We start from the raw sequence: 27,380 nt of genomic DNA, 5'->3' as shown, positions 1-27,380 counted from the left end.
TCCATGTCCCAAACAGGCAAGTCCATAGAGACAGAAAGATTAGCAATTGCCAGGACTGAGGGAGGGGAATGACTGCTCATGGGGTGATGAAATGTTCTGAAACTAGATGGAGGCAACAGTTACACAACATGGGGAACATACCAAATGCCACTGAACTGCACATTAGAAGGGTTAACATGGTGAATTTTGTGTTACATGAACTTTACAGTGAGATAATGCAGAGGGGAAAAAAAAAGAAAGAAATGCAGAGGGGCAGCCCCGGTGGCACAGCAGTTTAGCGCCTCCTGCAGCCCAGGGTGTGATACTGGAGACCCGGGATCGAGTCCCATATCGGGCTCCCTGCGTGGAGCCTGCTTCTCCCTCTGCCTGTGTCTCTGCCTCTCTCTCTCTCTGTGTCTCATGAATAAATAAAATATTTAAAGAAGGAAGGTGGGAGGGAGGGAGGGAAGGAAGGAAGGAAGGGAGGGAGGGAGGGAGGGAGGGAGGGAGGAAGGAAGGGAATGCAGAGTGGTCTGTACATATGTGGAACCCTGCCCACAGAGACCTGCCACATTGCCCTCTCTGATTCCCTCCTATAGGCCTTGCATCTTGCCACCATCAGTAACTAGAGCAGCGAGGGTTATAATGAGTACAAGTCCCAGACCAAATTCTACAGACACAATCTCTCAGCAGACAGGAGCCCAGACCTCCTAGAGCCTGGAGTTTGGTTGGCTATGGCCTCTTTGGTGGCTTCATGTACACCTGAGTGTCCCCATCTCCCTGAGCCCCATCCCTAAAGAACAGGCCACAGGACCCTTAGTTGGACTTTCTCAAAGAAGGGAGACAAATTTCTCAAAAAGATTTTTATCCAGCCTACTTTTCCATCCATAGAAGCCCACTTTGGCTTTTTTTGAGATTGTATTTATTTACTCATGAGAGAGGCAGAGACACTGGCAGAGGGAGAAGCAGGCTCCCCACAGGGAGCCCAGTGTGAGATTCGATCCTGGACCTCTGGATCATACTCTGAGCCAAAGGCAGATGCTCAACCACTAAGCCACTCAGGTGCCCCATAGAAGCCCACTTTGAACATTCATGATGATAATTGCTGAAACTCCAGATGCTGAGTGATGGTAAAATTGGCCAGAGTGGGTTGGCACTGGCCACTCCGGAGAATGTATTCTGGATTAGGCCACTGCCCTGCCTTGATAGACAGTTCTGCAAGCTGATTCTACCAGGGGCCCCATAGTCAACATTTCCAGATTTTTGGACCATGCAGTCTGTGTCTCAACTACTTTACCTTGCCCTCCTAAAGCAAAAGCAGACACAGATAATACATAAATGAATGGGTAGATCCATGTGCCAGTAAAACTGTTTACAAAAACAAGTAGTGAGGGAGAAGCATCAGACAAACCCAAATGGAAGAACCTTCTGCAAAGTACCCAACCAGTCCTCCTCACAACTGTCCAGGTTTCGAAAACAAGGAAAGTCTGAGAAACTTGTTGTGGAGACGCCAAGGAGACAGGATGACTGAGTGTGATAGAGGATCCTGGATGGGATCCTGGAACAGAAAGGGACATTGGGGAAAAACTGAGGACATCCGAATAAAATGTGGACCTAGTTACTAATAACTTATCAATCAGTATCGGTTTGTTCGTTGTGTCAAAGGTAATGTTAATAGGGGAAACTGGGGCACCTGGGTGGCTCGGCTCATTTGTTAAGTGTCTGACTCTTGGTTTCGTCTTATGTTGTGATCTCAGGGTCCTCAGATTGAGCCCCACAGAGTCATGCTCAGCGCAGAGTCTGCTTGTGCCTCTACCTCTCTTTCAGCTCCTCCCCCACTCTTTCTCTTTGTCTGTCTCTGGAATAAATAAATAAAATCTTTTTTAAAAAAAATAGGGGAAACTGAATATGAGGTACACAGGAGTTTGCTGAAATAGTCTTGTAACTTTTGGTAAATCTAAAACTATTCTAAAATGGAAAGTTTATATTTTTCATAAAAAGACAGCCAGATTTGGCCTGTAGGGCATAGTTTGCAGACCTTGGGGCTTAAATAAGTTCCCACCACCTTGACAAGATGTTCACAGTAAATCTCAGGCAGGTAAGATCCTGGCAAATTAGACTTGGACCTCACACACCTCCACTAGACATACTTCAATCTTAAAACAAACCCTAAAGCCACAGTTCTCATCCTTCCTTGAATCAGAAGAACCCCCTGGTTTAAGAATTTAGATTCCTTGGCCTTTCCAGAAATTCTGCAGATCTGGGATGGGGCCCAAGATTCTGTATCTTTGACAAGCCCCTACAGCTCATATTTGGGGTCTCAACCCTCTCTCTCCCTCTCTCCAACCCACCAGAGTGGCATGGTTGTGGTGACCTGGTGTGGGGGAAGTGGGCACTGAACTCTTGGTAACTCTGACTGGTTCCCTGCTACTGTAAGCAGGGAGCCTCAAGATTACAGGTTTGTCCACCCTAGGCATGGGGGGGTTGGGCTCAAAGGCAACCCCTTCCCCAGGGATGTGGAGAGAGTCTATAGTGTCTGCATAAGAGTGGAGAGAAATGTTCTGGAAACCCTCCATCCCACCCCTGGGAGTTCACATTTCCTCGTGCATGCAAATGCTTGATTTCACTGCATAGAAAGTACCAAAAGCCCTTGCTATTCTCATCACTGGCACCAGAGTCCATGCAGTTTGGGAATTGGGTGGGGAGGCAGTCGTCCCCCCAAGGTGAAACTTTCCATAATGAACTGCCCACTTACAGAATGAGTCCCCTCCTCACACTGTCCTCTCAGCTCAGCAGCCCTGGAGCGTGCTGTCTCCCAGGGGCATCCTACCACATAAACACCACGCAAATCAGTTGCATAGTGTGGCTGAAAAGTCTTGCAAAAGGTGCAGGATTTCAGGAAGTCATCAAGTGACCCGGAGAATTGCTCTGACTCCCGTCACTCAGTCACACCCACAAGCAGCAGGTGAGGAAGAGAGCTAATGATGTCAGCCTGAGCTTCAGAATGAGACTGTCGCACTGCTAAATGTAAACGGGTGCAATCAGCTTTGTGAAGCAAGCTGAGTTCGACCCTGTGCTTTATGAACAAGACACACTTAAACCAGAGCAGGCCAGGGAGCTAAAGATGAAAAGACAGGCCCAGGTGTGGCGGGCAGATAGAAACAAGAGCAAACAGACCTGCCTGTCCCGTGGACACAGCGAAGGCAGAGATCAGAGCTCTGAGTGCTGCATGTGACAAAGATGATTTATCATAATACCAAAAGCAGGGATCCCTGGGTGGCGCAGCGGTTTGGCGCCTGCCTTTGGCCCAGGGCGCGATCCTGGAGACCCGGGATCGAATCCCACGTCGGGCTCCCTGCATGGAGCCTGCTTCTCCCTCTGCCTATGTCTCTGCCTCTCTCTCTCTCTGTGACTATCATAAATAAATAAAAATTTAAAAAAAAAATACCAAAAGCATTAATTTACACTTAAGGTATAGTAGTTGGCAATATGCATGCACCAAACAGCACAGCTGCTGCCTTTACAAAGTGGAAATTATAGAAGATACTGGGAGAAACAGACATAAACATGTACCACAAGGCTGGTTGAGTAGACAGCAAATTGGCAAGCGTGTAATATGTCCAGATCTGTGTGTTGAGACAGATCTATGGCCATATCATAAACCCTTCACTTTGATGTAAAACTAAATCTTAAGTATTCATGGAGCATTCATAAGACTCATTTCCTCTATCAGGTCATGGGGAAAGCATCTAGAACTTCCAAAAGTAGAACTATTACAAGCAACACTCTTAATTCAATGAAACTAGAAATTAATTTTTTTAAAGATTTATTTATTTATTTATTTATTTACTTATTTATTTAGTCATGAGAGAGAGAGAGAGGCAGAGACACAGGCAGAGGGAGAAGCGGGCTCCATGCCGGGGCCTGACGCAGAACTCGATCCTGGGACTCCAGGATCGTGCCCTGGGCCAAAGACAGGCGCCAAACCGCTGAGCCACCCAGGGATCCCCGAAATTAATTTTTTTAAAGACCCTTCTGTATGGAAATTATCTTTCAAGAAGAAAATGTAAATCTCCGATAAACAATTCTTGGATGAAGGGCTATCTGTAAACCAAAATTACAGATTTTCTTTTTTTTATTTTTTTTTATTTTTTATTTTTTTTTAATTTATTTATGATAGTCACACAAAGAGAGAGAGAGAGAGGCAGAGACATAGGCAGAGGGAGAAGCAGGCTCCATGCCGGGAGCCTGACGTGGGATTCGATCCCGGGTCTCCAGGATCGCGCCCTGGGCCAAAGGCAGGCGCTAAACCGCTGCACCACCCAGGGATCCCAATTACAGATTTTCTAAACATCAGTGACCAAAACTGTATGTTATGAGAATCCATAGGACTATGTAAAGCATGGGCAGCCTGGGTGGCTCAGCGGTTTAGTGCTGCCTTCAGCCCAGGGTGTGATCCTGGAGACCTGGGATCAAGTCCCACATCTGGCTCCCTGCATGGAGCCCACTTCTCCCTCTGCCTGTCTCTGCCTCTCTCTCTGTGTCTCTCATGAATAAATAAATAAAATCTTTTTTTTTAATAAATAAAATCTTAAAAAGAAAAGAACTATGTAAAGCAGTACCAAGAGGACAATTCGTAGGCATAAGCACTTTGTATTCATAAATATGAATGAATGAAAGTGGATGAATTAATTTCCCAGCTCAAAAACCTGAGAAAAAGAACCAAGTAAATCCCAAAGAGAATGAGTTGGCTGTCAAAATGGATAAGATTAGCCCTTGGGGATCTTGATAAATTCCTCAAATATTTTTGATGCAGTGAGAACCAAGTAAGGCCTTCCCCCATCAAAGCTTGATCTGTTCTCTACTCTCTATGATCTGGCACATGGTTTCATTATAACCTAAACAAAAATTTAGTGAAATATCAGATACAATAAGTTGTTTCATACTTGGTTTCTTTTTCATCTTCCCCTTTTTTTTTTTTTTAAGATTCCCCGATCCCACGCCCCACGCCCCAGCACAGTTTGCTTGAAACTTTGGCTCTTGGGAAGAATCAGTCCGTTTCAAAGAGCCTGTTCAGGTCCCAGGACTGAAACCTTGCTGGTTTTCAGTGTTTCTGTCTGAGTCTGTGGCTAATCATTGGTGTCAGTCCAGTTAGAGTGATAGAGCCCGTTATAAACTGGGGGCATGGAGATAGGGTAAGCATCCCATCCCATCATCACTTGGCTCTCTACAGATGCCTGCTGTCCATTCACCTGTCCATCTAACAACTGGCTGTTGAGACCCTGCTGGGTGCCCCTAAGCCCCATGGGCAACAGGAAGCAAACAATCCAGGCAGAGGCCAGGTGTTAGCAGGGCCCTGGAAAGCCTCCACTTCCTCATCTAAGAATTGGGAGCTCTGAGGTTGGATGTGACCCCTCCACTTCCTGCCCCACACCCACAGGCCAACTGAATCTGTCTTCCCTCCTGAGCAGGCTTCCAGTGGAGGTGGGTAGTAGGAGGGTCCTGTCTGCCACCCTACAGCCACCTCCTCTCATCACCACCCCCTTCCATCATCATCCTTGTCCTCACCTGCCATCTTCCCTCCCTAGAACTGACCACCCTGTCCACTGCTTCCTGTGTGGCAGTTCTCTGGAAAGCACTTTAGCTATACTTTTCACTTCCCCACCTTCTGCGACCTTGCTGGCCCATCCAGCCCTCTCCTCTGTGCTTTGAGGTCCCGCTTCTCTGGGTCCCCGCTGTGCCCTGGGAGACCAGCCAGTCCAGATGACACACCCTCTTCTGTTCACCCGCCCTATGTCTGAGTGTCAGAGTCTCCTCCTACACGTGTAACTGGGAGCCCCTAGAATGGTGACAGCACGCTTGTCCTGTAAAGGACCCCGGGGTCGGTATTTTCAGCTCTGCTGCTGTAGTCTGAGAGCAAGCAGAGACAACATATAAATAGAGGTGGGTATACACCACGCAGAACTTTATTTGTGAACTGAATTCACGAAGGTTGAATTGCATATTCAATGCGTGTGTTGTGAAATATTCTTTCAAGTTTTCTTTTTTCGAGAGTTTAAAAATGTAAAAACCATTCTTAACCCGTGGACCCTACAGAAACAGGTTGCGGGCTGTAATTGGCCAACCTCGGTAGAGCCCAGAGCCCAAGCCTGCCCTACCCCACCAGGTGTCAGAAGGGTGTCTCCCACACAGCCAGGTTCCGTTCACGTACAGATTTTCTGTCCCTGCTTCAGGCTCCGAAGGCAGAATCGAGTCATTTTGACAAAACCCCAAATATTTATTATGTGGTTCTTCACGGGACAAGCTGACCAGCCCCTGGCTTCCATGGTCTCACTTCATCTTTAAACAACCTGGGAAGCCAGAAGTTCTCTCCCTCATTTTACAGGAGAGGAATCTGAAACCCAGGAGCACTGAACACATCTGCTTTGGTCGGCCCTCCTGCAGGTCACCAGGACCCACTGGAATCCCCTGCAGACAGCCGGTTTCCAGGGCTCCTTGCTAGAAGCAGCCCTCCACCCCATGCAGGGTTATTTTTCTAGCATTTCCACCACAGGAAAGCCCCAGGTTTGAATGGAGGCCCCAGGGCTGTTTGCTCAACACAGGGCAAAGCAGACAGTCCCGGCACCTTGGTCCCTGGACCACATGGGCAGAGACCCTGGCTGGGGAGCTTCTGTGTTCCCATCAGGCCCATGAGACACTTCTCAGGATGCCTCCTGCCCTGTCTGTCACCTGTGTTACCCATGGGCATAGCCTGTTTGTGGGTACAGACCAAGTGCTGTTTCACATAGGAAAGTATCCTTGAAACGTGGAGAATACTCTGGAGAAAAATCAGGCTGGTTCCAGCATGCTGATGCCAACTTCACTTGCTCCCAGTGTTGTGTTCTCCCCACCACCTCCCATGACTAGAATGAGCCAGCTCCTGTAGGCCAGCAACCATTGGCCTTGCAATGCTTGGCCAACAACCATTTGGCCCCATCTTTAAGCTCCATTGCTGCCTAATTTATACTAATGTTCTTTTTCCAATGGCAGCCCGTCCCTGCAACACCAGTCACTCCCCCATCTCCATATACCCAGTCTGGGCTTGGACGCGAGTGATCTGGAAGTCCCATGTGGTATGTGGTATGTGGTCTGAGGCAGGGGCAGAGGTTTCACCCAGAGGTGGCATTGCAGAGGAAGGGGCAGCATCAAGGCCCCAGAAGATGGTGGGCAACCTACCCTGCTTGGGCCAACTGGAGGGCTCCTAGTGGTGGTGACACTCGATCCATGGCCAAGGAGATCCCCTGGGATGCAGGGCCTCCCCTTCAGAGTCCCACCATGCAGGGGGCTCTCTGAGGCTACAACAGTGCCAGGCACACAGCAGCCAAAAAGTAAATTGTTGTCAAGTGGATGGATGGATGGATGGATGGATGGATGGACAGATAGATGGACAATGGCCAAATGATTGAGTGAATAAGACCACATGCACCAAAGCCTCACAAACGCTTGGGAAGTGGGGTCCCTATGGCTATGAGGTCAGGAAAACAGAGAAGGCTGAACCTGCAAACAAGACAGAGCCATTAGAATGACCAGAACCTCCTTCTGAGAAAGGATAGCCACAGGTAAATCTGGGGGCAACGGAATTATCTTGGATTAGGCCACCACTTCAGCCTGGCTGGAAGGACAGCCATCTGGGGCGGTGAGGCTGGGGCACTTCTCCATAGGGGAATCCCAACTTGGGGCTCACCTGTCAACTTGAGAGTTAGGCAAGTGCATTTGCCTTTGTGAGCCCATCCCGTGGGGCTTTCAGGGTCTGAAATCTGAAAGCAAAACAGTTTGCCTGATGCAGTCCATCAAGGCTTGTTTGGTTTTTGTGGGGGATGCACAAGACAGCCGATGTGAGCTCAGAAAGGGCGCAGGAGTAGTCCATCTATCTGCCTGGTCGCCGGGCCCAAGGTGAACAGCCTGAGCCAGGGCAGGCACCCCGAAAGATCCCAGGCCCACTTGCCTGAGTCCAGGCACTGAGAACAGGTCTGAAGAAGGAGCCCAGGCAGTGGGGACTGAGGAGCCAATGCATGGAGAAGGGCTGGGAGCAAGGACACTGGGTTCAGACGCAGTCATATCAACTGCTTGCCTGCTGTCAGACTTTAAGGAAGTCAGTGGGCTTCTCTGTGCCTCAGTTTCCCCATATGAAATGGGAATAACACTCCTGTCTCTCAGAGGAGTAGAAGCAAAAAAACAAATTAAAAAAAAACAAAAACAAAAAGCAAGTCAGAAGCCCCATCACACCTGGTCATTCTGTGATGATGCTACCACCATTTTTCCTAAAATGTTTACTGTGCATTTCAGCCAAGATCAGAGGCATCCTGTTGAGACAGAAAATGCATCTTCTAAAATTTCTGGCCAAGTAAGATGCTCAACCTCAATTTCTCTAAATTGAGAGAACTTTTTGAATTTCCCAAAAGAAAAGCCTCAAAGACAAGGACAGTTGGAAGAAAGTCCGAGGTCCCCCAGCTCTTGTCATCCTTGGCAGAATGGGGGGGCCATGCATCATCTGCCCCATCAGAGGAAGAGCAGGTGTGTTGTTTCTTCGTTTAGTTTTATCTAGAAACCTTGCCTGGAGAAGTTTGAACTAGAGTTGTCTCTTTATGGTTGTTTTTTTTTCTCTTATATCATGATTTTTTTTTTTCCAAATTGGGCAACCTATGTCAGAAATGTGTACTTTATGTTATATAAGAAGAGAAAAGTGTTTCCAAGAAAGTAAAGGCCTCTCTCATTGCATTTTGCCAGTGCTGTGGGTTTTCTGGCCTAGTGGGAAGACAGCATTAACATGTGGCCTCTGCAGCTCCAATGCCAGATTACATCGCATCATGGCTGGCGCCTGGATCCCGCTTCCTCCTCCTGTCCACCCCTGGCCCCACATGATCACTGGGCACACCATCCTCCCTTGTGCTCTCATGTTCTCCGAGGCCATGCATGTACCCATCCAGCCCCAGGAGCAGCTACATAATAGCTCCCCTGGCTGTGAGCGCCAGGCCAGCATTTCCTCCTCCTGGACATATAATAGCAGCAACCGGATATTTTTAGACTGGCTTTGAAAAGTCGCAGTGTGCTGAAACCGCATACCAGACGCATGAGGTCACTGCCCCCCCCCCCCAAAGCCCAGGCTGCATGAGGCTGGTGGGCCCTCACATCCTGAAGACTTTCCCTCTTTTGGTCCCCAGGACACTAGCCCTGACTGTTTCCTTAGAAATCCCACAGAGACTTGTCCCGAGTTCAGAAGGGGGACTGCTGTGGGTCTTTGGGATGTGTGTGCACATTGCTGGGGGGCCTCTGCAAACCTGGATGCTGCAAAGGCCCCAGCACAGAAAGAGGCCTGTTCCCTGGGGAAGGAGCCCACACAGGCTCCGGCATCACTTCACCATCTGCTCATAGTTAGGCAGGCGGGCTTGCTCTCGGGGTTTATTTTAGTTTGGAGCAGGGGGAGGGCCTGGGCCTGTCCTCAGCTCAGATGGCACCCTGCAGGGTCTCGTGAGCCTTGTAGGAAAGGAGGAAATGGACCTGTTGCCTGCCGATCCCAGAGCAGAACTTCAAGAGTCCATGGGCTTTACTCTAAATAAAAAAAAAAAAAAAAAAAAAAACGTTCCAAGGCTGAACTTAGGGGAAAACAGAGATTAAACCTAGAAAGGGGGATCCCTGGGTGGCGCAGCGGTTTGGCGCCTGCCTTTGGCCCAGGGCGCCATCCTGGAGACCCGGGATCGAATCCCACATCGGGCTCCCGGCGCATGGAGCCTGCTTCTCCCTCTGCCTGTGTCTCTGCGCCTCTCTCTCTCTCTCTCTCTGTGACTATCATAAATAAATAAAAATTAAAAAAAAAAAAAAGTTTAAACCTAGAAAGACAGTTTTCTTCCTCCCAGGACTCCTCAGGCCTATTGTGCACATGGGGGTCCTCACAATAGGATGAAGGGCCTGCAGAGCCCTTGACCACCCAACCCTGCAAACCCCTTTACCCCTTTTGCCTCCGTCTGTAGATAGCAGTGCTTTTCAGCAATGCAGTCGGCTCTGGAAACATTTCTGGCTGTCACACGCCGCTGGCCTCTGGCAGGTGAGCCCAGGGACGCTGCTCAGTACCCCACAGGGCCCAGAACGGCCCCAGCACAGAAATTGATCCAGCCCCTAGGATCAGCAGTGCCAAAGCTGGGGATCCAGCGCTGGGTTCTATAGGCACTTGGGAGAACAGGCAGGCCCAGGCCTAGCCCCCAACTCTTGTCACCCAGCCACTGGCCAGTAGCTCAGTCACACACATCAGGATGTGGCCGTTCCCACTGGCAGAGGAGCCCCTGTGTTTAATCCAACTCTCCAAAGTCTTTCAAAACCTGGCAGTGCACAGGTCCTAAGGAAGTATTCGTGAAGAAGAGAAGGGGGCTCCGTGGCCACCGTCTGACTCGGGAACACTTCTCCTCAGACTGGGTTCTGCCCCATGAGGCCACACAGAGCCCACTCCCCACCAAAAGTACCCAGCCACCACCCTGCCCAAGCAGGTTTCCCCCCACTTTGTGCCACCAGGCCAAGTTGCCTCAGATCCTTCAGTGGGACCCATTCCTGGGGTCTGGAGCCCCTGGGGAGTGGGGCAGGAAGTTGCTTGTCCTGTGACCCCTTCCGCCAGCTAGAGGCCACTGTCCTGGTCCCGAGCTCTGCTGAATGGAGCCGTTTCAGAGGAAGTTTGAGGAAAAACCCCAGCAGAAGATTTTTTTATGGGGCTTCTCCCTTCCGATGGCCATACCAGAACCTCCGATCAGTGATCACCTGCATTCATTACCCTGTGGAATGAAGCCGTTAAGAAAATCCTGATCCCTTTCTGTGTCCATACATCTCCTGGTTCCTGAATCCCCTGCCAGCCTGGCCATCTCTCCCCTCCTTGCCATCATCCCTCTGCCCCATCGGATCCTCAGACACCCACATGAAGCCCCCAACCCCCTACAAACCTTGACAGTGCCACTTCCTCTCCATTACCCTCTCCATTACCCTCATGCCTCCCACACAGCCTCCCACTCAGCTCAGCCTTCTCAAACTGGAACATTATTGGCCCTTCTTGTGGCTACCAAGCTTCCCTTTCTGTGTGTGAGTGGGTTATCACCCCCTTCCCCTGCCATGTCACTCCTTCTTCAGCCCCTGGAGCCCCAGGGGCTTGGACAGCTGAGCACCAGGCTCTGTGACTAGTTCTGTATTTTCTCCCCACACCTGTCCAGCACCAGCACTCCCACCTCTGCCAGCATCTTTCTCCAGCACCTTCCCTGCCCTGCATTTCCCCAGGGCTTTATCATACCTTCTCCCTGTCTGTTCACCCCTCAGTGGTGTTGGGTACCTCATGGAGAAGGGACACCCCAGGAACCTGGGCAAGAAGTGTTCTTTGTCTTAATCTGGGTGGTGGGCACATAGGCCCCAGGGGGGACCCCAGAGTCACAGACTCCATGTATGGAAATGGAGTATTGGAAATAAAGCCCTGATTCATGCTGCAATGAGGATGAACCCCAAAAGCATCCTGCTGAGTGAAGGAAGCAAGACAGAAGGCCACATCATGTATGCTCCCACTTTGGTGAAATATCCCAAACTGGCAAATCCATAGCAACAGAAAGCTGCCAGTAGCTGGGGGAGGCAAGAGGGAGTATGGGGAGTGATAGCTAATGGGGATGGGGTCTCCTTTTGGGGTGATAGAAATGTTCTGGAACTAGACAGAGGAGATGGTTCCACAACACTGTGAAGGTACTAAATGCCCCTGAATTGTTTATTTCTAAATGATTAACTTTATGTCATGCCAGTTTTACCCCAATGAAAAAAATTGGCAGTGAACTGGCTTGTCATCCCACAGAATTGCAGGACCCCTCTAGGATGGAATCTGTCTTCACATCTTCTCCCTCCCAACCAGCCTCAGATTCTTTGGGGGCCCAGAGCCCACAGCAGCCCAAGGCTCAGCAAAACACTTCTGGAAAGGGCCAGATAGTAAATATTTTCAGCCTTGTAAGCCAGAATGTCTCTATCATGGCTACTCTGCTGTTGGCAGTATAAAAGCAGCCATGGAAGATCCATAAATGAACAGGCCTGGCTGTGTGCCAGTAAAACTTCATTTATGGACACTGAGATGTGAATAGAATTTTCATGTGTCAGGAAATATTACTCCTTTTGTTTTTTTGTGTGTGTATTTTTTTTTTTTAACAATTTACAAATGTGAAAACCACTCTTGGCTCGCCAGCAGTACAAAAATAAGCAGTGGACTGGATTTAGCCCATGGGCCAGAGTTCACCATATAAACAATTATAACTGAAAATGAATGCTGTTGATTAGCCTTTTTCATGTCTGAGACTTAAAACTTGAACCCTCACACAACCCAAACACGGAGGTAAAGAGTAAGTATGTTGGAACACACATGGGCTACACTAAGCTCTGTGTTTATCAGTCTCATCAGGGTCACTGCCTGACTTCAGGCAAGTGAATGCCCATGATGCCCAGAGGGACATGTGAGGCCCCGGGCTGCGGTGTGTAGAAATTTCATCCTCACCATCTGAAAATCTGCTTTTGCTTTTCTCACAGGCTTTCGGAAATGCCAAAACGGCCCACAACAACAATTCCAGCCGATTTGGGAAGTTCATCCAGGTCAACTACCTGGAGAGTGGCATCGTGAGAGGGTGAGTTGGTGCCACTGGCCTCAGGCTAGGGTCCTGGGCATCCCTGTGAGGAGGAGTCAGCCTGGGAGCTCAGTGTGGAAATGTGGCTCTGCAGGCACTTGTGAGCCGTACAGGGAAGCAAGTGTGGTTTTATTTTAAGTCATTGATGTGAAGATCTGAGCTGTGGGTCAAAGTGGGAAGCATAGGTGTGGGAGGAGCGGGACTTCTGTCCCCAGGTCATCGAGCGTGGGCCGAGGTGCCCAAGAAGCAAGTACCACAACTGAAGATGCATGGTGGAGCTTTCCAAGAACAGGCAAGGACACACCAACCTATGTCTTGGACTTGATGAGGTTTCAAATTCAGTGGATCTGGGGATGCCATAGGCAGAGCTGATATAGACTGTGGCATTTGCCAAACATGTGCCTCTGTAGTTAGGGAAAGACGTAATACTGGGTAGCAAATTAAAGTGGTTGTCCAGGGAAGTACTGAAGGAAGGTGGGTAGGTGGGAAGAAGGTGGGTAGGTGGATAGGAAGGAGGGAGGAAGGATGGGTTGATAGATGGATGGTTGGATGTATGCATTCATTGGCTAGATGGGTGGATGGATGGATAGATTCATGAAGTAGGTAGGTGGACAGATGGATAGATTCATAGGTTAAGTGGGTGGGTGGGTGGGTGGCTGGATAAATGGATGGATTCGTGAGTGGATGGATGGATGAATTCATGGGTGGGTGGGTAGATGGATGGATTTGTGGGTGGGTAGGTACATAGATGAATAAATTTAATGGATCGGGTGGGTGGGTGGATGGATAGATTCGTTGCTAGGTGGGAAAATTCATAGATGGATGAATTTGTAGATTGATGAATTCATGGATGGGTGGATGGATGAATGGATTAGGTAGATGGGTGGATGGAAAGGTGGTAACTGAATTGTGAAGTTGATTGTCTGGTGAAAGTTAAAACAGATCAACATTTTTGTGGCAGAAATGTAATTTCCTTAGGTGGAAGCACAATTACTTCAACTAAATATATAACGTTCAAATTGTTTTCATCACTCTGCGCAGTGATTATGCTTATGAATGTCTGGCAGCTTTGTGCAATAAACTAATGTTTTCAGGAATTATCTATTTTGTCATAGTATTTAAGTCATAAGGTCATATCAGAATTCGGTGCTATAGCATTTCTTTCTCTTTAAAAAAAATATTTTTTCAGGATGCCTGGGTGCCTCAGAGGTTGAGTGCCTGCCTTCGACCCAGGGCGTGATCCTAGAGTCCCAGGATCAAGTCCCACATCAGGCTTTCTGCATGGAGCCTGCTTCTTTCTCTGCCTATGTCTCTGCCCCTCTCTCTCTCTCTCTCTCTCTCTCATAAATAAATAAAATATATTTTTAAGGATTTTTAAAAATAAATTTATTTATTTATTTATTTATTTATTTATTTATTTATTTATTTATTTATTTATTTTAGAGAGAGAGAGAGGCAGAGACACAGGCAGAGGGAGAAGCAGGCTCCATGCAGGGAGCCTGACGTGGGACTCAATCCTGGGTCTCCAGGACCACAGCCCAGGCTGCAGGCGGCGCTAAACAGCTGCTCCACCAGGGCTGCCCCAAAATATATTTTTTTTAAGTATATATTCTGAGTAGTTACAGTTGGTTAAAAAATGTAATTGTGATTTAATACTGCATAATGTTTTGGGTATTTTTGGGGGGTACTTTTTTTTAATAATCAGAAATCTTATGAATCAATAAAACTCTTTCACAGTTAAAAAAAAAAAAAAAAAGGCACCTTGGCACAGTCCAAGGTTACTCAAGGGGATGATCCCTGCCTCTACATTCTGGTGCAAGGGTTTGCCGTGGCAGCAGGATTTACACCGGTTCCAGGTGATGCTCTGAGTAGCCCAAATGTTCCATGTGGGGAGACCCGAGCAACAGAGCCTGGAGAAGGCTCGGGCATTTCAGGAATGGAGAAGTCCTTGAGTGGCAGGAGATTGAATCCAGAGTATGTAGGTCTTCTGTTCATCTAACCTGACTCATGATCATTTCAAATGACAATGTATATTCAAGACACAAATAGGAATGTTGTTTCTCTCGAATCAGGATATTATTTTCTTGAACCCTCAGGCCTCTCTGCCCAGGCTCCAGCGGGCGGTGGTATGAGTGAGAAATCCCCAATAAATGGCAATTGTGCTTTGTCCCCTCAGCCCATAGACCATCCAGTGATCCCCCCCATCACTCAGTGCTGCTGGGCATCTGCATAGACATGGCCACCGCCTACCCCTGTTGCAGGGCGTCTGACCAGCAGGAGTTGCCCAGAGTACCTTCTTGGGCAGATGACACAGAATCATACCCCATCTACAATCCTGGAAACTCCCTCATGGGAGCAGAGATGCCAGGAGGCTACTTCATGTTTTCCCGGGTCCAGGGATGGCTCTGCAGCCATGGGTCAGACTGGAGCTTTGCTCCCAGCTTGCTCCTCTGTGTGGTCTCTGGTGTCCTATGGCTCCCATAAAAAAGTGCCACAAACTGGGGGGCTCAAGGCAGGAGGAATTTCTTGTCTCACAGCATTGAAGGTTGAAAGCCTGAAATCAATATGTAGGGAGGACAGCATTCCTTCCACAGCCTCCAAGAGAGGATTCTTTGTGCCCTCTGGCAGCTTCTGGTGACTCCAGGCCTTCCTTGGCTTATGGCCACATCACCCCAATCTCAGCTTCCATCATCACGTGGTCTTCTCTGCATCACTCAGTGTTCTTCTTCTTAGGACTTTGTCCCTGGATTTAGGGTCCACTCTGATCATGGAAGATGTTCGTATCTCCAGAGCCTTCCCTTAATTACATCTACAAAGACTCTTTTGCCATATAAAGTCAAACTCACAGCTTCCAAGTGGGCATACCTTCTGGGGGCCACCATGTGACCCAGTGTACCAGCAAGTGTTGGCCTTCAGCTAACTGGTCCAGCCTGTTCTGCCTGCCTCAGGCTCCCATCAAGCTCAGGGCCAGAGGTCCCGGGTGATTGTGTCTTACAGACCAACTTTTGAAAGTCCTGTCTGTGGCCTTGGATTCAGGAAAGGAAGTCCCACCTCAGCCCATGACCATGTGGCCTGCCCACGCTCGATGAGGAGGTACACTTCCTGTCCAGGGAGTGGTCACAGCCAGCTGGGGAAGAGCAGGCCCAGACCCAGTTCTGCTTTTGGGGAGGTGACACTTCTCAATGCCATTTCCTGTGGAGGCCAAGGGTCAGGGGCAGTCCAAGTCTTCCTCCAGTTCCCCAATTTGCAAGACCTCATCTTCCTGTGGGTTCAGTGGCTCAGTACCGGGGGATCCCTGGCCCCCTACAAACCCCAGTAGGGTCCTGGCATTAAGAATGATCAGGGAAGGGAAGGGGCTGTCATTGTCACATGACAGCTCAATGCCAGTAAGGGGTCGCTGTCCTCTCCACTATGCCGACACAGCGCAGGGAATTGGCCACAGGTGGAGCTTCCAGCAGGAGTCTGATTCTAGAACCAGATGTGGCTTCCCTCCCTAGGAGAACAAACCACCAACAACTAAAATAGTTACTAGCTGGGGGAAGGAATAGAAAAAAAACATGGGTTTGAAAGATGAGAGGACACAGTCCGAGTCCATGGAAACCCGCCCGTGCATGTTTTGTTTGCATGTGTCCCAGGCAAGTCTGCAGACAGGCGACTGCTGTCCTGGAGAGAGAGGCAGGTGGTGTCTAGCAAGCCCTGGACCAGGGGCCCAGGGATGTCGCCCAGGCCTACCCACCTCTACCCCTACCCCCGGGTACCAGCTGCCTTTCCTATAAAACAGGATGGGCTCAGGTGAAGGGAGCCTGCAGAGCTATCCAGCTCCCACACGTGGTGGTGGTATAACCCATGAATGACCAGCCCCTCCAGCCCCACTGGGTGGGGTCCCTGCTAGGCTACTTCCCTCCTGGGGGGTCCTAGGCAGCAGGTGGCAGGTGGCCTCTTCAATTTTAGGATCTCATCTTTCAGTTGGAGCCACAGTGTCCACCCCCAGGGTGAAAGGATTCAGGGCATTTAATCCCTACAAAACAGTGCTGAGAATAGTCCTTACTACTGCTAACATTGAGAGTATAGCTGTAGAGGTCCCTGGGCCCTGCCCCAGAGCCCACACAGCCTCATGGACGCCTGACCATCAAATGTCCGTCAGCTAATGAATGGGTAACACATTGTGGCGTGAAGCTCTGATACATGCTGCAATGGGGCTGAATCTCAGAGTCACTGGGCTGAGTGACAAGGCAGACACAATATATATATATACCGAAGGATTGTATTTCTTTAAAATTCTAGACAATGCAAACTAATCTATGGTGGGGCTAATCAGTGGCTGCTTGGGGTTGAGAGGCAGGGAGGGTTGACTAAGGGCCCAGGAAACTGGGTCATGGTGGTAGGTACACAGGTGCCTGCATGTGTCACAACTCATCAGTTCACACACTTCTAGCTTACTGTGCATCAGTGACAGCTTGTAAAGCTGGTGGAACAAAATAGGAAAGTACCCAGTCAAGACTCACCACGTGGGCAGCCCAGTGACCCAACGGTTTGGCGCTGCCTTCAGCCCAGGGCCTGATCCTGGAGACCCGGGATCGAGTCTCACATCAGGCTCCCTACATGGAGCCTGCTTCTCCCTCTGCCTGTGTCTGCCTCTCTCTCTCTGTGTCTGTCATGAATAAATAAATAAAATCTTAAAAAAAAAAAAAAAGACTCACCACGTTGCCTATATTAAATATGTGCAGTTTATATCAATAAAGAAGTTATAAAAAAAATAGAGGGGTGCCTGGATGCCCTAGTTGGTTAAGTGCCTTCTTCAGCTCAGATCTTGATCCCAGGGTCCTGGGATCAGCCCCCATGTTGGCCTCCCTGCTCAGCAGGGAGACCTCTCCTTCTGTCCTCCCACCCCCAAAGCTCACTTGGTCTCCCTCTCAAATAAATAAATAAAATCTTTAAAAAAAATAAAAAATGAACCTATTATCTTGGATTTTTAACGGGAAAAGCATTTAAAGGCTGAGGAGGTGGTGAATGCAGAGGGCGACCTTCCCCTGTTGTCCGTGAACACATGGGTACAGTTGCCCCAGTTCCCGCTGCCTGAGGGGGGTACCCCAGGGTGCTTCTTAAGCTTCTGAACAGTGATCAACTCGTATCTGGTCTGGCGAGCAGAAGTGGCCAATCCAGGTTCCTTTTCTTTTTTTTTTTAATTTTTATTTATTTATGATAGTCACAGAGAGAGAGAGAGAGAGAGAGAGAGAGAGAGAGGCAGAGACATAGGCAGAGGGAGAAGCAGGCTCCATGCACCGGGAGCCCGACGTGGGATTCGACCCCGGGTCTCCAGGATCGCGCCCTGGGCCAAAGGCAGGTGCTAAACCGCTGCGCCACCCAGGGATCCCCTCCAGGTTCCTTATTTTTATGGATGGCAGTCATAAGACAAGGCGACACTTGGGGGTGATTGATTATATACATGACATTTAGGGTAGTTATATTTATGACCACTTAGATTGATTATATTTGCCACATTTAGATTGACTGTGATATTTAGGATGATTTTTTTTTTTTTTTTAAGATTTTAGTTATTTATTTGAGACAGAAAGTGAGAGAGAGAGAGCATGAGAGGGAGGGGCAGAAGCAGACTCCTTGCTGAGCAGGGAGCCTGGCGCGGGGCTCCATCCCAGGCCAGCATGAGCCAAAGGCAGATGCTTAACCAACGAGCCACCCAGGTGCCCCAGGATGATTGTATTTCTAAAGGGTGATTTAGGTACCTGTGTTTACCTTGTGTCAAAGGAAATTAATCCTCAGCTGGCTTTATTGTGACAAATTACTCTGTTCTAGAAAACTATCAAAATGTAACATTTTACTCATCTTCCTTTTAATAACAGGGCTGTTGTTGAAAAATACCTGCTTGAAAAGTCTCGCCTCGTCTCTCAAGAGAAGGATGAGAGGTAGGAGGAAATTTCCTCAGTGACCCACCACATCTGCCTTCTTCCCCACAAAGGAGTGAAGCAGGTGTCCTAGCCCTATGGGAGATGGTGGCCAATCTCCCAGGAGCAAGGCTGCTCTGTGGCTGCAAGCTTTGCAACTCATACCTCCTAAACCACCTTCTTGTGCTTATTTTTGTGCCTACCCAGGCTTTTACCCAGAGTAATACCCCTCATCCCCAGACATCTCCTCACCGGAGAAGCTCACGGTTTAGTTTTCCTTTTAAGACATCATAAGAATCAACTTATTGTCTCAAATTGGTACATATTTGAGGTGTGTGGTTTTTTTTTTCCTCCCTGGTGTGGTCCCCAAAGCAATATTAGTAGTGGTTTGAAGAGTAGCCGTTGCTTGGCCTCCAAAAATGAATTTTTTCTCCTCCTTTTGACCCACAGGAACTACCACGTGTTTTATTATTTGTTACTTGGCGTCAGCGAGGAAGAGCGTCAAGAATTTCAGCTCAAGCAGCCTGAAGATTATTTCTACCTCAACCAGGTAAACAGCCCCGAGCCGCGGCCACAAACGCTGCCTCTGTTCCCCATGGGCTGTTTACACGCCAGGAGGTCAGAGGCTGTCTGCCTGGGCCCTCTCTGGCCCCCAGACCGACTCCAAGGAGGCGGCATAAAGGGGCCCATTCATTCCCTGTGTCCTGAGCCCTGCCCCACCAGTCCCAGCCAAAATCACTCTTGCACGCCACCCTTGCTGGCCCAGAAACGCCCAGAGTGCTCCCAACTTTGTTTTTCAGCATAACTTGAAGATCGAAGATGGAGAAGACCTGAAGCATGACTTTGAGAGACTCAAGCAGGCCATGGAGATGGTGGGCTTCCTCCCTGCCACCAAGAAGCAGTAAGTAGGCAGCCCAGCCCTCCTGCCTTCTCCCGTGTGGACACCCCTACCCCTCCCCATCTTTACCTAAGGCTACTCCCTGAGACCTGGCTAACACCCCAGAGGGAACCCAGATACTAATAAGGGCAGCCCGATGGCAGCTAGCATGTGGAAAGGGACTCGTCATTAGTCACTGGGAGATGTAAAACCCCAGGGCTTTTACCCAGCAGTGCAGATGTCCTTAATACCTGAAAATGGTTACGATGGTAAATTTTACATGATGTGTGTTTTACCACAATTAAAAATTTTTTTAATTTTTTGGAAAGCCACCCCAGGGAACTTGCCACACCTGCCCGATGAGTTCAGTATACCCAGAGGGAACCACTGCCCACTTCTGGGAGGGCACAGATCAGGCCAGCCCCCTTGGAACACTGTTGGCAGTTTCTACTAGACCTTTATGTGCCCAAAGCAATGTGTGCTTGTGCTGACTTGAAGACTTGCACACGGCAGCCTTGTTATTAACAGCCTCAAAAAGTTGGAATACCCCCCCCCCCGCAAGACAAATGCTCACCAGCAGGAATTCAATAACTAAACATCTATATATCATGCAGAGATTGGCAAACTTTCTGTGAAGGGCCAGATAGTAAAATCTTCCGCGTGGAGGGCCAAACGGTCATTGTTCCGTGGTCTGTGTTTTTTTGTTTTGTTTTGTTTTGTTTTTTAACTACCCTCTAAAAACTGAAGAGCCATTCTTAGCAAAGACACTATACAAGAATGGACTGTAGATTGCCATTCACTGGACTCCACACATAGCAGTGGTGCTCACCTGGGGCCAGCTCTAACCCCACGGGGCCGCTGGCCACGTCGAGAGACATTTTTGATGATCACACTGCGTGAGGGGGAGGAAGGACACTGCTTCTGGCAGCTAGTTGGCAGGGGCCAGGGATAGTGTCCCCTAGTGCACTGGACAGCCCTCCACAGCAAAAAATGATCCAGCCCCATGTGTCAGCAGGGCTGAGGCTAAGAAATGCTGGACTATATAGCATTGAGTATGACCAAATTGGACAATACATAGTAACACGCATAGCACCCCCATATCACGGTCTTCCAGTACTAGGCCAGATACAAGTACATATGATTTCATGGACATCAAATTCTCAGATAGCATTAGGACATGAGGACAGCCATTCCTCTGCAGGAGCTGGGGTGGCTTTCAGTGCCTGGAATGTTCTGTCTCTTGCTCTAAGTGCTAGTTACAAGGAGGTGTATATTTTGTGACAATTTATCAAACTCCACACTTAAGAATTTTTTGCTTTCTTTCTTTTTTTTTTTTTTTTTTTTGCCTGTGGTTTTTTTTTTTTTTTTTTAAGATTTATTTATTTATTTATTCAGAGAGAGAGAGGGAGAGGGAGGCAGAGACACAGGCAGAGGGAGAAGCAGGCTCCATGCAGGGAGCCTGACGTGGGACTCGATCCCAGGTCTCCAGTATCACACCACAGGCTGCAGGCGGCGCTAAACCGCTGCGCCACTAGGGCTCCCCTTTTTGCCTGTTTTTTATGCATGGTTGGGGGATTTTTTTTTTTTCACACACATTAGACTTCCATAAAAAAATATTTAAGCACCCACGCCCCACCAAATAAATAAACAAACAAACAACCCCCAGGTGAGCCATTGGTCTACAAAGTCACATTCCACAGAGGGTCTGCAACAGTGAGATTGGACCTTTTTTAAATTTCATGTGTCCGACTGAACTTGGCTGGTTGTACAAATTCAGCCCAACTGGCTGGAAGATTCTGTTGCCTTATGACTCTGGAAACCACTCCAACCTAGGCTCCTTTGCTCTCACAGGATTTTTTCCGTCCTCTCAGCCATCCTGTACTTGGGCAACGTCACGTACAAGAAGAGAGCTACAGGCCGAGACGAAGGCCTGGAGGTCGGGCCCCCCGAGGTGCTGGACACGCTGTCACAGCTCCTGAAGGTACTGCCCTTTGCACCCAGCCTCCGTGGCCAGCAAGGACCCAGAACCTCCTGCCTTGGCCGCACTTCAATAAACCAGGGCCTTTCTGCCTGCTTCCACACTGCTGCCCCACCCTACCCCACCACCACCATCTGTGCAACACCTCTTCCTTGTTTCTCTTTTTCTGTCTTTTCTTTAAATTGAGGTATAATTGTCATACAGTATTATGTTTCAACATTACAACATAACAATCCGGTATTCGTATGTATTGCAAAATGATGACTACAGTAAGTCCCGTTAACATCTGTCACCACACATGATTACAGAATCAGTTTTTTCTAGTGAAGAGAACTTTAAAGATCTACCCTCTTAGTGACTTTCGTTTATGCCACACAGTATTCTTAACTAAAGTTCCCCTGCTAGACATTACGTTTTCAGGACTTCTTTATTTTATAACTGGAAGTCCATTCCTTCTGAACCTCTTTATTACCCACCTTACCAATCCCTGTCTCCTGACCCTGGCAACCACCAATTTGTTCTCTGTATCTGTCAAGCTTAGTTTAGTTTGGGGGGTTTTGGGTTTTTTTTCTAGGTGGATTTTTTTGGGGGGTTTTTTGTTGTTTTTTTTTTTTTCAGATTCCACATACAAGTGAGATCATACAGTATTTGTTTTACTCTGTCTTACTCTTGTCTGATTTATTTCACTTAGCGTAATGCCCTCAGGGCATCCCATCCCTTCCTCATTTCTGAAGGACTCCTTCCTGAGCATGGCTGCCTCCCCTCTCAGCCCCTCATGTGAAAGGCCCTTCAAAACCATACTTTGAAAAAAATAAAAATAAAAAAACAAAAAACAAAACCATACTTTGATCAGCGAGGTCATTTGCTCATTGAACCTGCCATCCCCTTATCCACTGGCACTTAACCCCTAGGGGCACTGGGCAGTGTCTGGAGGCATTTGTGGCTTGTCACAACTCCGAGGGGCTACTGTCCTCTAGTGCATGAGGCCAGGGATTCTGCTTAACCTCATATAATGCACCGAACAGCTTCCCCATAGCAAAGAATGATCCAGCCCCCAGTGGTGCCATATCTGAAAAGTCCTGCCCTCGTCTTTTTTTTTTTTTTTTTAAGGTTTTATTTATTTATTCATGAGAGACACAGAGGCAGGCACACACAGGCAGAGGGAGAAGCAGACTCCCTGCGGGGAGCCTGATGCAGGACTTGAGGACCCTGGGATCACAACATGAGCCAAAGCCAGATGCTCAACCACTGAGCCAGCCACTCAAGAGCCCTCATCTTTCTGTTTCCTAAGTTTACATTGCATCTATGGCTTTTCTTAAGGAATATGTGCCTGGTTGCAAGAGTCCAGCTTCTGTTGTGTTCATGTGGATGAGTATACACATCTGCCAGGAGTTTGGGGCAGCTTCCCCTGCCCCTACTCTGACTACCTGTAGCTTGTGGAGGGGGCTTGGCAGTTAGGAAGAAACAGGCCAGGAACCTACTCTAACAGCATCATCCATAAAGGCAGGCAGCACATAGACCCACAGTGACACCCAGTTCTATGTGGCCATACTCCCAGGCCATTGACCGAGCCAGTGGGTATGATCATTGGGAAACATACTGAGCATAACACTCATCACAGGGTGAGCTTTAGGCCCATACCCTGGTGCAGCTGCTGGAGGTCCTCTTCTCACCTTCCTCAGGCTTCAGGCCTTAGCTCAGTGACGTGAGGACCCCCCCCACCAGTAACCCTTCTCTCCCCTCCCCCCTTTCTCTCCCTCCTTGACCTTGACACAGGTGAAGCGAGAAATCTTGGTGGAGGTCCTGACCAAAAGAAAAACGGTGACAGCCAATGACAAACTCATCCTTCCCTACAGTCTCAGTGAGGTGAGTACTGCCCTAGGCTCTTTCAGGGCACGGGGTGGGGTGGGGGCTCCAGAAGCAGCCGGCCTGGATAGTCTTCTTCCTGTCCTTTTTTTTTTTTTTTTTTTTTTTTAATTTATTTATGATAGTCACAGAGAGAGAGAAGGAGGGAGGCAGAAACATACGCAGAGGGAGAAGCAGGCTCCATGCTCTGGGAGCCCGACGTGGGATTCGATCCCAGGTCTCCAGGATCGCGCCCTGGGCCAAAGGCAGGCGCTAAACCGCTGCGCCACCCAGGGATCCCCTTCTTCCTGTCTTTAAAGAACTGTGACAGTATCTCTTGTCTTCACATGAGCTCAGGCACAGCACAGAGCAGCTCTTACAACACACTTGAGCCCTAGGGCCAGAACTTGAGGCCACATGTGTTTCCATGCCAGTTGTCATTAGCAGAGGACGGCCACTTGCAGCCCACAGGCCAAATCCAGCCCACTGCCTGCTTTTGTAAATAAAGTTTTATTGACATACAGCCACACTCTTTTTTTTTTTTTTTTTTTTTTTTTTTAATATTGTGGGTTTCCTACTGTATTGGCAGAACCAAGCCAGGATGCCAAAGACCATCTGGCCCTTCAAGTTTGTTGACCCCCCCCAGGCTAGAGTACGACCTTTACAACCATTAAGTGGGTCCCTGAATCTTGATAAGTTGCTTCTCTCTGGCCCCAGCCTGGATGTTTTCCTTGTGATGTGTTTTTCTTGCGTTTCTACATCTCAAGAGCAATGTGACTTGCAGCTGGCAACTTCGATGGCCTCAGGAAAATACCTAGCCATGGGCTGGGTGGGGATTTATGGAATTTTAGTTAGTGGTAGAAGCTGCTTGGGTATCTTAAACAAGTACCATGGACATTCTGAGCTCCCACAGGCAAAGGTCCCCTGAAATGTTCTGTAAAGTTGCCACAGGATACCTGAAACCCCAACAGCCTGGCTATCCCTTAGGGGCGTGATGCCGAGGGAAAGATACCAGGTGTGGGGCTTTATATCCCTTGCGGCCCCATTTCCACAACCTCCCGGGAAAGGCAAAACCAGAAGATGTGTTCTAGATCTTAATTATAGCCAAGTGCATCTGTCACAATAGATCTGAGGACATAAAAACAATTTATTATATGTAAATTAACCTCTATAAGCCTTTTTTTTTTTTAGGTTTTATTATTTCTTTATTTGAGAGAGCGTGAGAGAGCACAAAGCAGGCAGGAGGGGAAGAGGGAGAAGCAGAGTCCTCTTGATCCCAGGACCCTGGGATCATGCCTGAGCCGAAGGCAGATGCTTAACCAGCTGAGCCACCCAGGTGCCCCCGTTTTTGTTTTGTTTTGTTTGTTTAAGATTTTACTTATTCACAAGAGACACAGAGAGAGAGAGAGGTAGAGACATAGGCAGAGGGAGAAGCTGGCTCCCAGCGGGAAGCCTGACTGGGACTTGATCCGGGACTCCAGGATCATGCCCTGAAGTGAAGGCAAATGCTCAACCACTGAGCCACTCAGGGATCCCCTTTTTTGTTTGTTTAATTTAAAAGCTGTTACTGCTTTTATGTACATGATGGCATCTCCACAATGCTCCCAGAACCGTAAGGGACCTGGCTTTCAACCTAGTTTGTCCTCCTGGCTAGTTCTCCCCATGGGCTGACCGGTGCCCTCTCTAAGCCCGTGTTCCATCCTCAATGGTCCCCATGTTGCTCTGAGGAGCAGGCTGGCTGGTGAGAAAGACTTTGCTAACCTTAGGCTGCCAAGTCCTGGCTGCATAGTTCATGCTCCAATGTGTCGGGGCATTCCAAGCTGAAGGTGATGTGCAGAGTGAGAGCGGCCGTGTCCAATGAGCTGGGGGTTTAAACACACCCTCGAATTTCCCGTGAGTACAGACCTCTGGGTACTGCAGCACACCTTGCCAAGGTGTGACGCTCCCCATCCTATGCCCACAGGCTATCACTGCCCGTGACTCCATGGCCAAGTCACTGTACAGTGCTCTCTTCGACTGGATCGTGCTGCGGATCAACCACGCCCTCCTCAACAAGAAAGACATGGAAGAGTCTGTCTCGGTGAGAGCCCCTACCCCTGCCTGCTCCACCAAGCAGAGCTGGGGAAGACCAGGCCCTTAGTGTCACACGTCCTTGGCAGGTGGCCTGTGACGTCGGGAGCCAAGGTGGCTGTGGTTGGTGTCAGCAAAGAGGCCAGTTTCTCCAAGGCCCAGGGAACAGGATGGGGTGTAGTTAACACCCCATCCTGTGCGTAGTGAACACACAGCACCCCTCATTCACATATTATAGATTCCAAGGTAGTGGCAGCAGAGCGTTCAGCAGAGCACAGAGCCCTCACAACCAAACGGCTCACTTCCACGGAAGGACCCACCAATGATAACTGTTTTCTCCGTATTCCCAGTGCTTGTCCATTGGGGTCCTCGACATATTCGGATTTGAAGACTTCGAGCGGAACAGTTTTGAGCAGTTCTGCATCAACTATGCCAACGAGCAGCTTCAGTATTATTTCAACCAGCACATTTTCAAACTAGAACAGGTAAGGAAATGCCATCTTGTTGCCCATGCACCCTGAGAGGGTATGGAATGACCCCAACCCTGGACTCTTTCTCTATGGAGGAGAAAGTCTGGGAAACCTCTGCCCGGCCTTGGATGGGCAAACACTAGGCATATTTTTGTCCACGGGTCAATCTTGTACCTTCTTTCTGCTCAAATGTGAAAATCCATCCGATGGGAGAGAAATGGAGCTGCCTCATAAGGATTTGCTTTGGCAAACCGTTTTAATAATCTATCTCCTGTGTCTCTTCACTACGCACTCAGCCATCTTTACCCATGTGTTATTCTTCACATTGATGATCTAGGCAGAAAAAAAATGATAGGCTTATATAAATATCTAGCTGATTTTACTATTAAACTTTCCTTCTGGCTGCTGAGTAACTCAGTGCGGACCGCATTGAGTTACTGTGACAGTGGTGAGACACAGCAGATGACACACATCGTGCAAAAGGGAAAGAATATAAAATGCCTCATTGATAATTTTTTTTTATTGATCATACATTGACAAGATCCTATTTTGAATATATTAGGTTAAATTAAGTCTTTTATTAAAGTTAATTTCACTTGTTTCTTTTTACCTTTTTAACTGACTGAAAATTTGGAGTTAGGCAGGTCGCTCGCACTACATGGCATTATATCACACATTATTGGACATTGCAGTTCTAGAGCAGGGGATGGCAGATGGCAGCTCACAGGTCCAATCCCACCCCACAACCTGTTTTTGTAAATAAACCTTTAGTGGCACATGGCCACGCCCACTTGCCTACATATCATCTGCGGCCTCTTTCCTGCTATGACAGCAGAATCATGAGAAGACTCTTTCTAGCTCATAAAGCTTAATGTATTTATTATCCGGCCCTTGACAGAGAAAGTTTGCTGGCCCCCGGGACATGTTAAGTGTGGTTTTAAGCATCTCGTGTGACAGATATTTAAGCATGTACATTCTTGTTTCTTGTTATTAATAATTTTATGTAATTATGAATATATTTCCACTGATACATCAATATGTATTGGTATTTACAGATGCATGTATAAATATGTATGTACATACATAAATATGTTTATACAGACACGTGGTATGTAAATATTAGCATAGCCCTGAGGTAGTGAAATTACCAGCTAACCCCCAAACCCTGCAGGAGGAGTACCAGAGCGAAGGGATCTCGTGGCACAACATTGACTACACAGATAATGTCGGCTGCATCCATCTCATCAGCAAGAAGCCCACCGGGCTCTTCTATCTGCTGGACGAAGAGAGCAAGTGAGTGTCCGCGGCCCAGTGCCCCCCACAAACCTGATTCCCCAGCCCCCAGAGCCTCACCCTGAAGCCACACCATCCCCAAGAACTTCTGAGTTTGTCACGCTCATTTGGCCACTAATCCTGACCTCACATTAGCAAAGTGCATGTAGCATTTATCAAGGAGATATTAACACGTGCGATAAATCTGGATCATGCATACCTTGGAGCTGTTAAGAAAGGGACATGGGGCCCAAGTCTCGAAACTAGGCATGAGGTTGGTGCATCCTTGCAAAGGGCAACACATGGAATCAGAGACCCAGACACCAG

At 48.5% G+C, this 27,380-nt stretch overlaps 1 protein-coding gene across 7 annotated transcripts in view; it reads left to right on the top strand.

The window, feature by feature from the left end:
* MYO9B (myosin IXB) overlaps nucleotides 1–27,380 on the top strand; it is an 89,263-nt gene that overhangs the window by 34,006 nt on the left and 27,877 nt on the right. For all 7 annotated transcript variants that reach the window (XM_072786838.1, XM_072786839.1, XM_072786840.1 and 4 more), the window contains exons 3-11: nucleotides 12,544–12,638; nucleotides 18,500–18,562; nucleotides 18,992–19,091; nucleotides 19,342–19,442; nucleotides 21,270–21,399; nucleotides 23,173–23,262; nucleotides 25,205–25,321; nucleotides 25,662–25,796; nucleotides 26,953–27,074. In XM_072786838.1, the coding sequence (XP_072642939.1) occupies nucleotides 12,544–12,638; nucleotides 18,500–18,562; nucleotides 18,992–19,091; nucleotides 19,342–19,442; nucleotides 21,270–21,399; nucleotides 23,173–23,262; nucleotides 25,205–25,321; nucleotides 25,662–25,796; nucleotides 26,953–27,074 (953 nt within the window). The remainder of the gene's footprint in view (nucleotides 1–12,543; nucleotides 12,639–18,499; nucleotides 18,563–18,991; nucleotides 19,092–19,341; nucleotides 19,443–21,269; nucleotides 21,400–23,172; nucleotides 23,263–25,204; nucleotides 25,322–25,661; nucleotides 25,797–26,952; nucleotides 27,075–27,380) is intronic.

Source organism: Canis lupus, chromosome 19 (genome assembly GCF_048164855.1).
Source record: "Canis lupus baileyi chromosome 19, mCanLup2.hap1, whole genome shotgun sequence".
In the NCBI taxonomy this organism is placed as follows: Eukaryota; Metazoa; Chordata; class Mammalia; order Carnivora; family Canidae; genus Canis; species Canis lupus.
The sequence above is the reverse complement of the archived record's forward strand: the minus strand, read 5'-3'. Positions and strand labels throughout refer to the sequence as shown.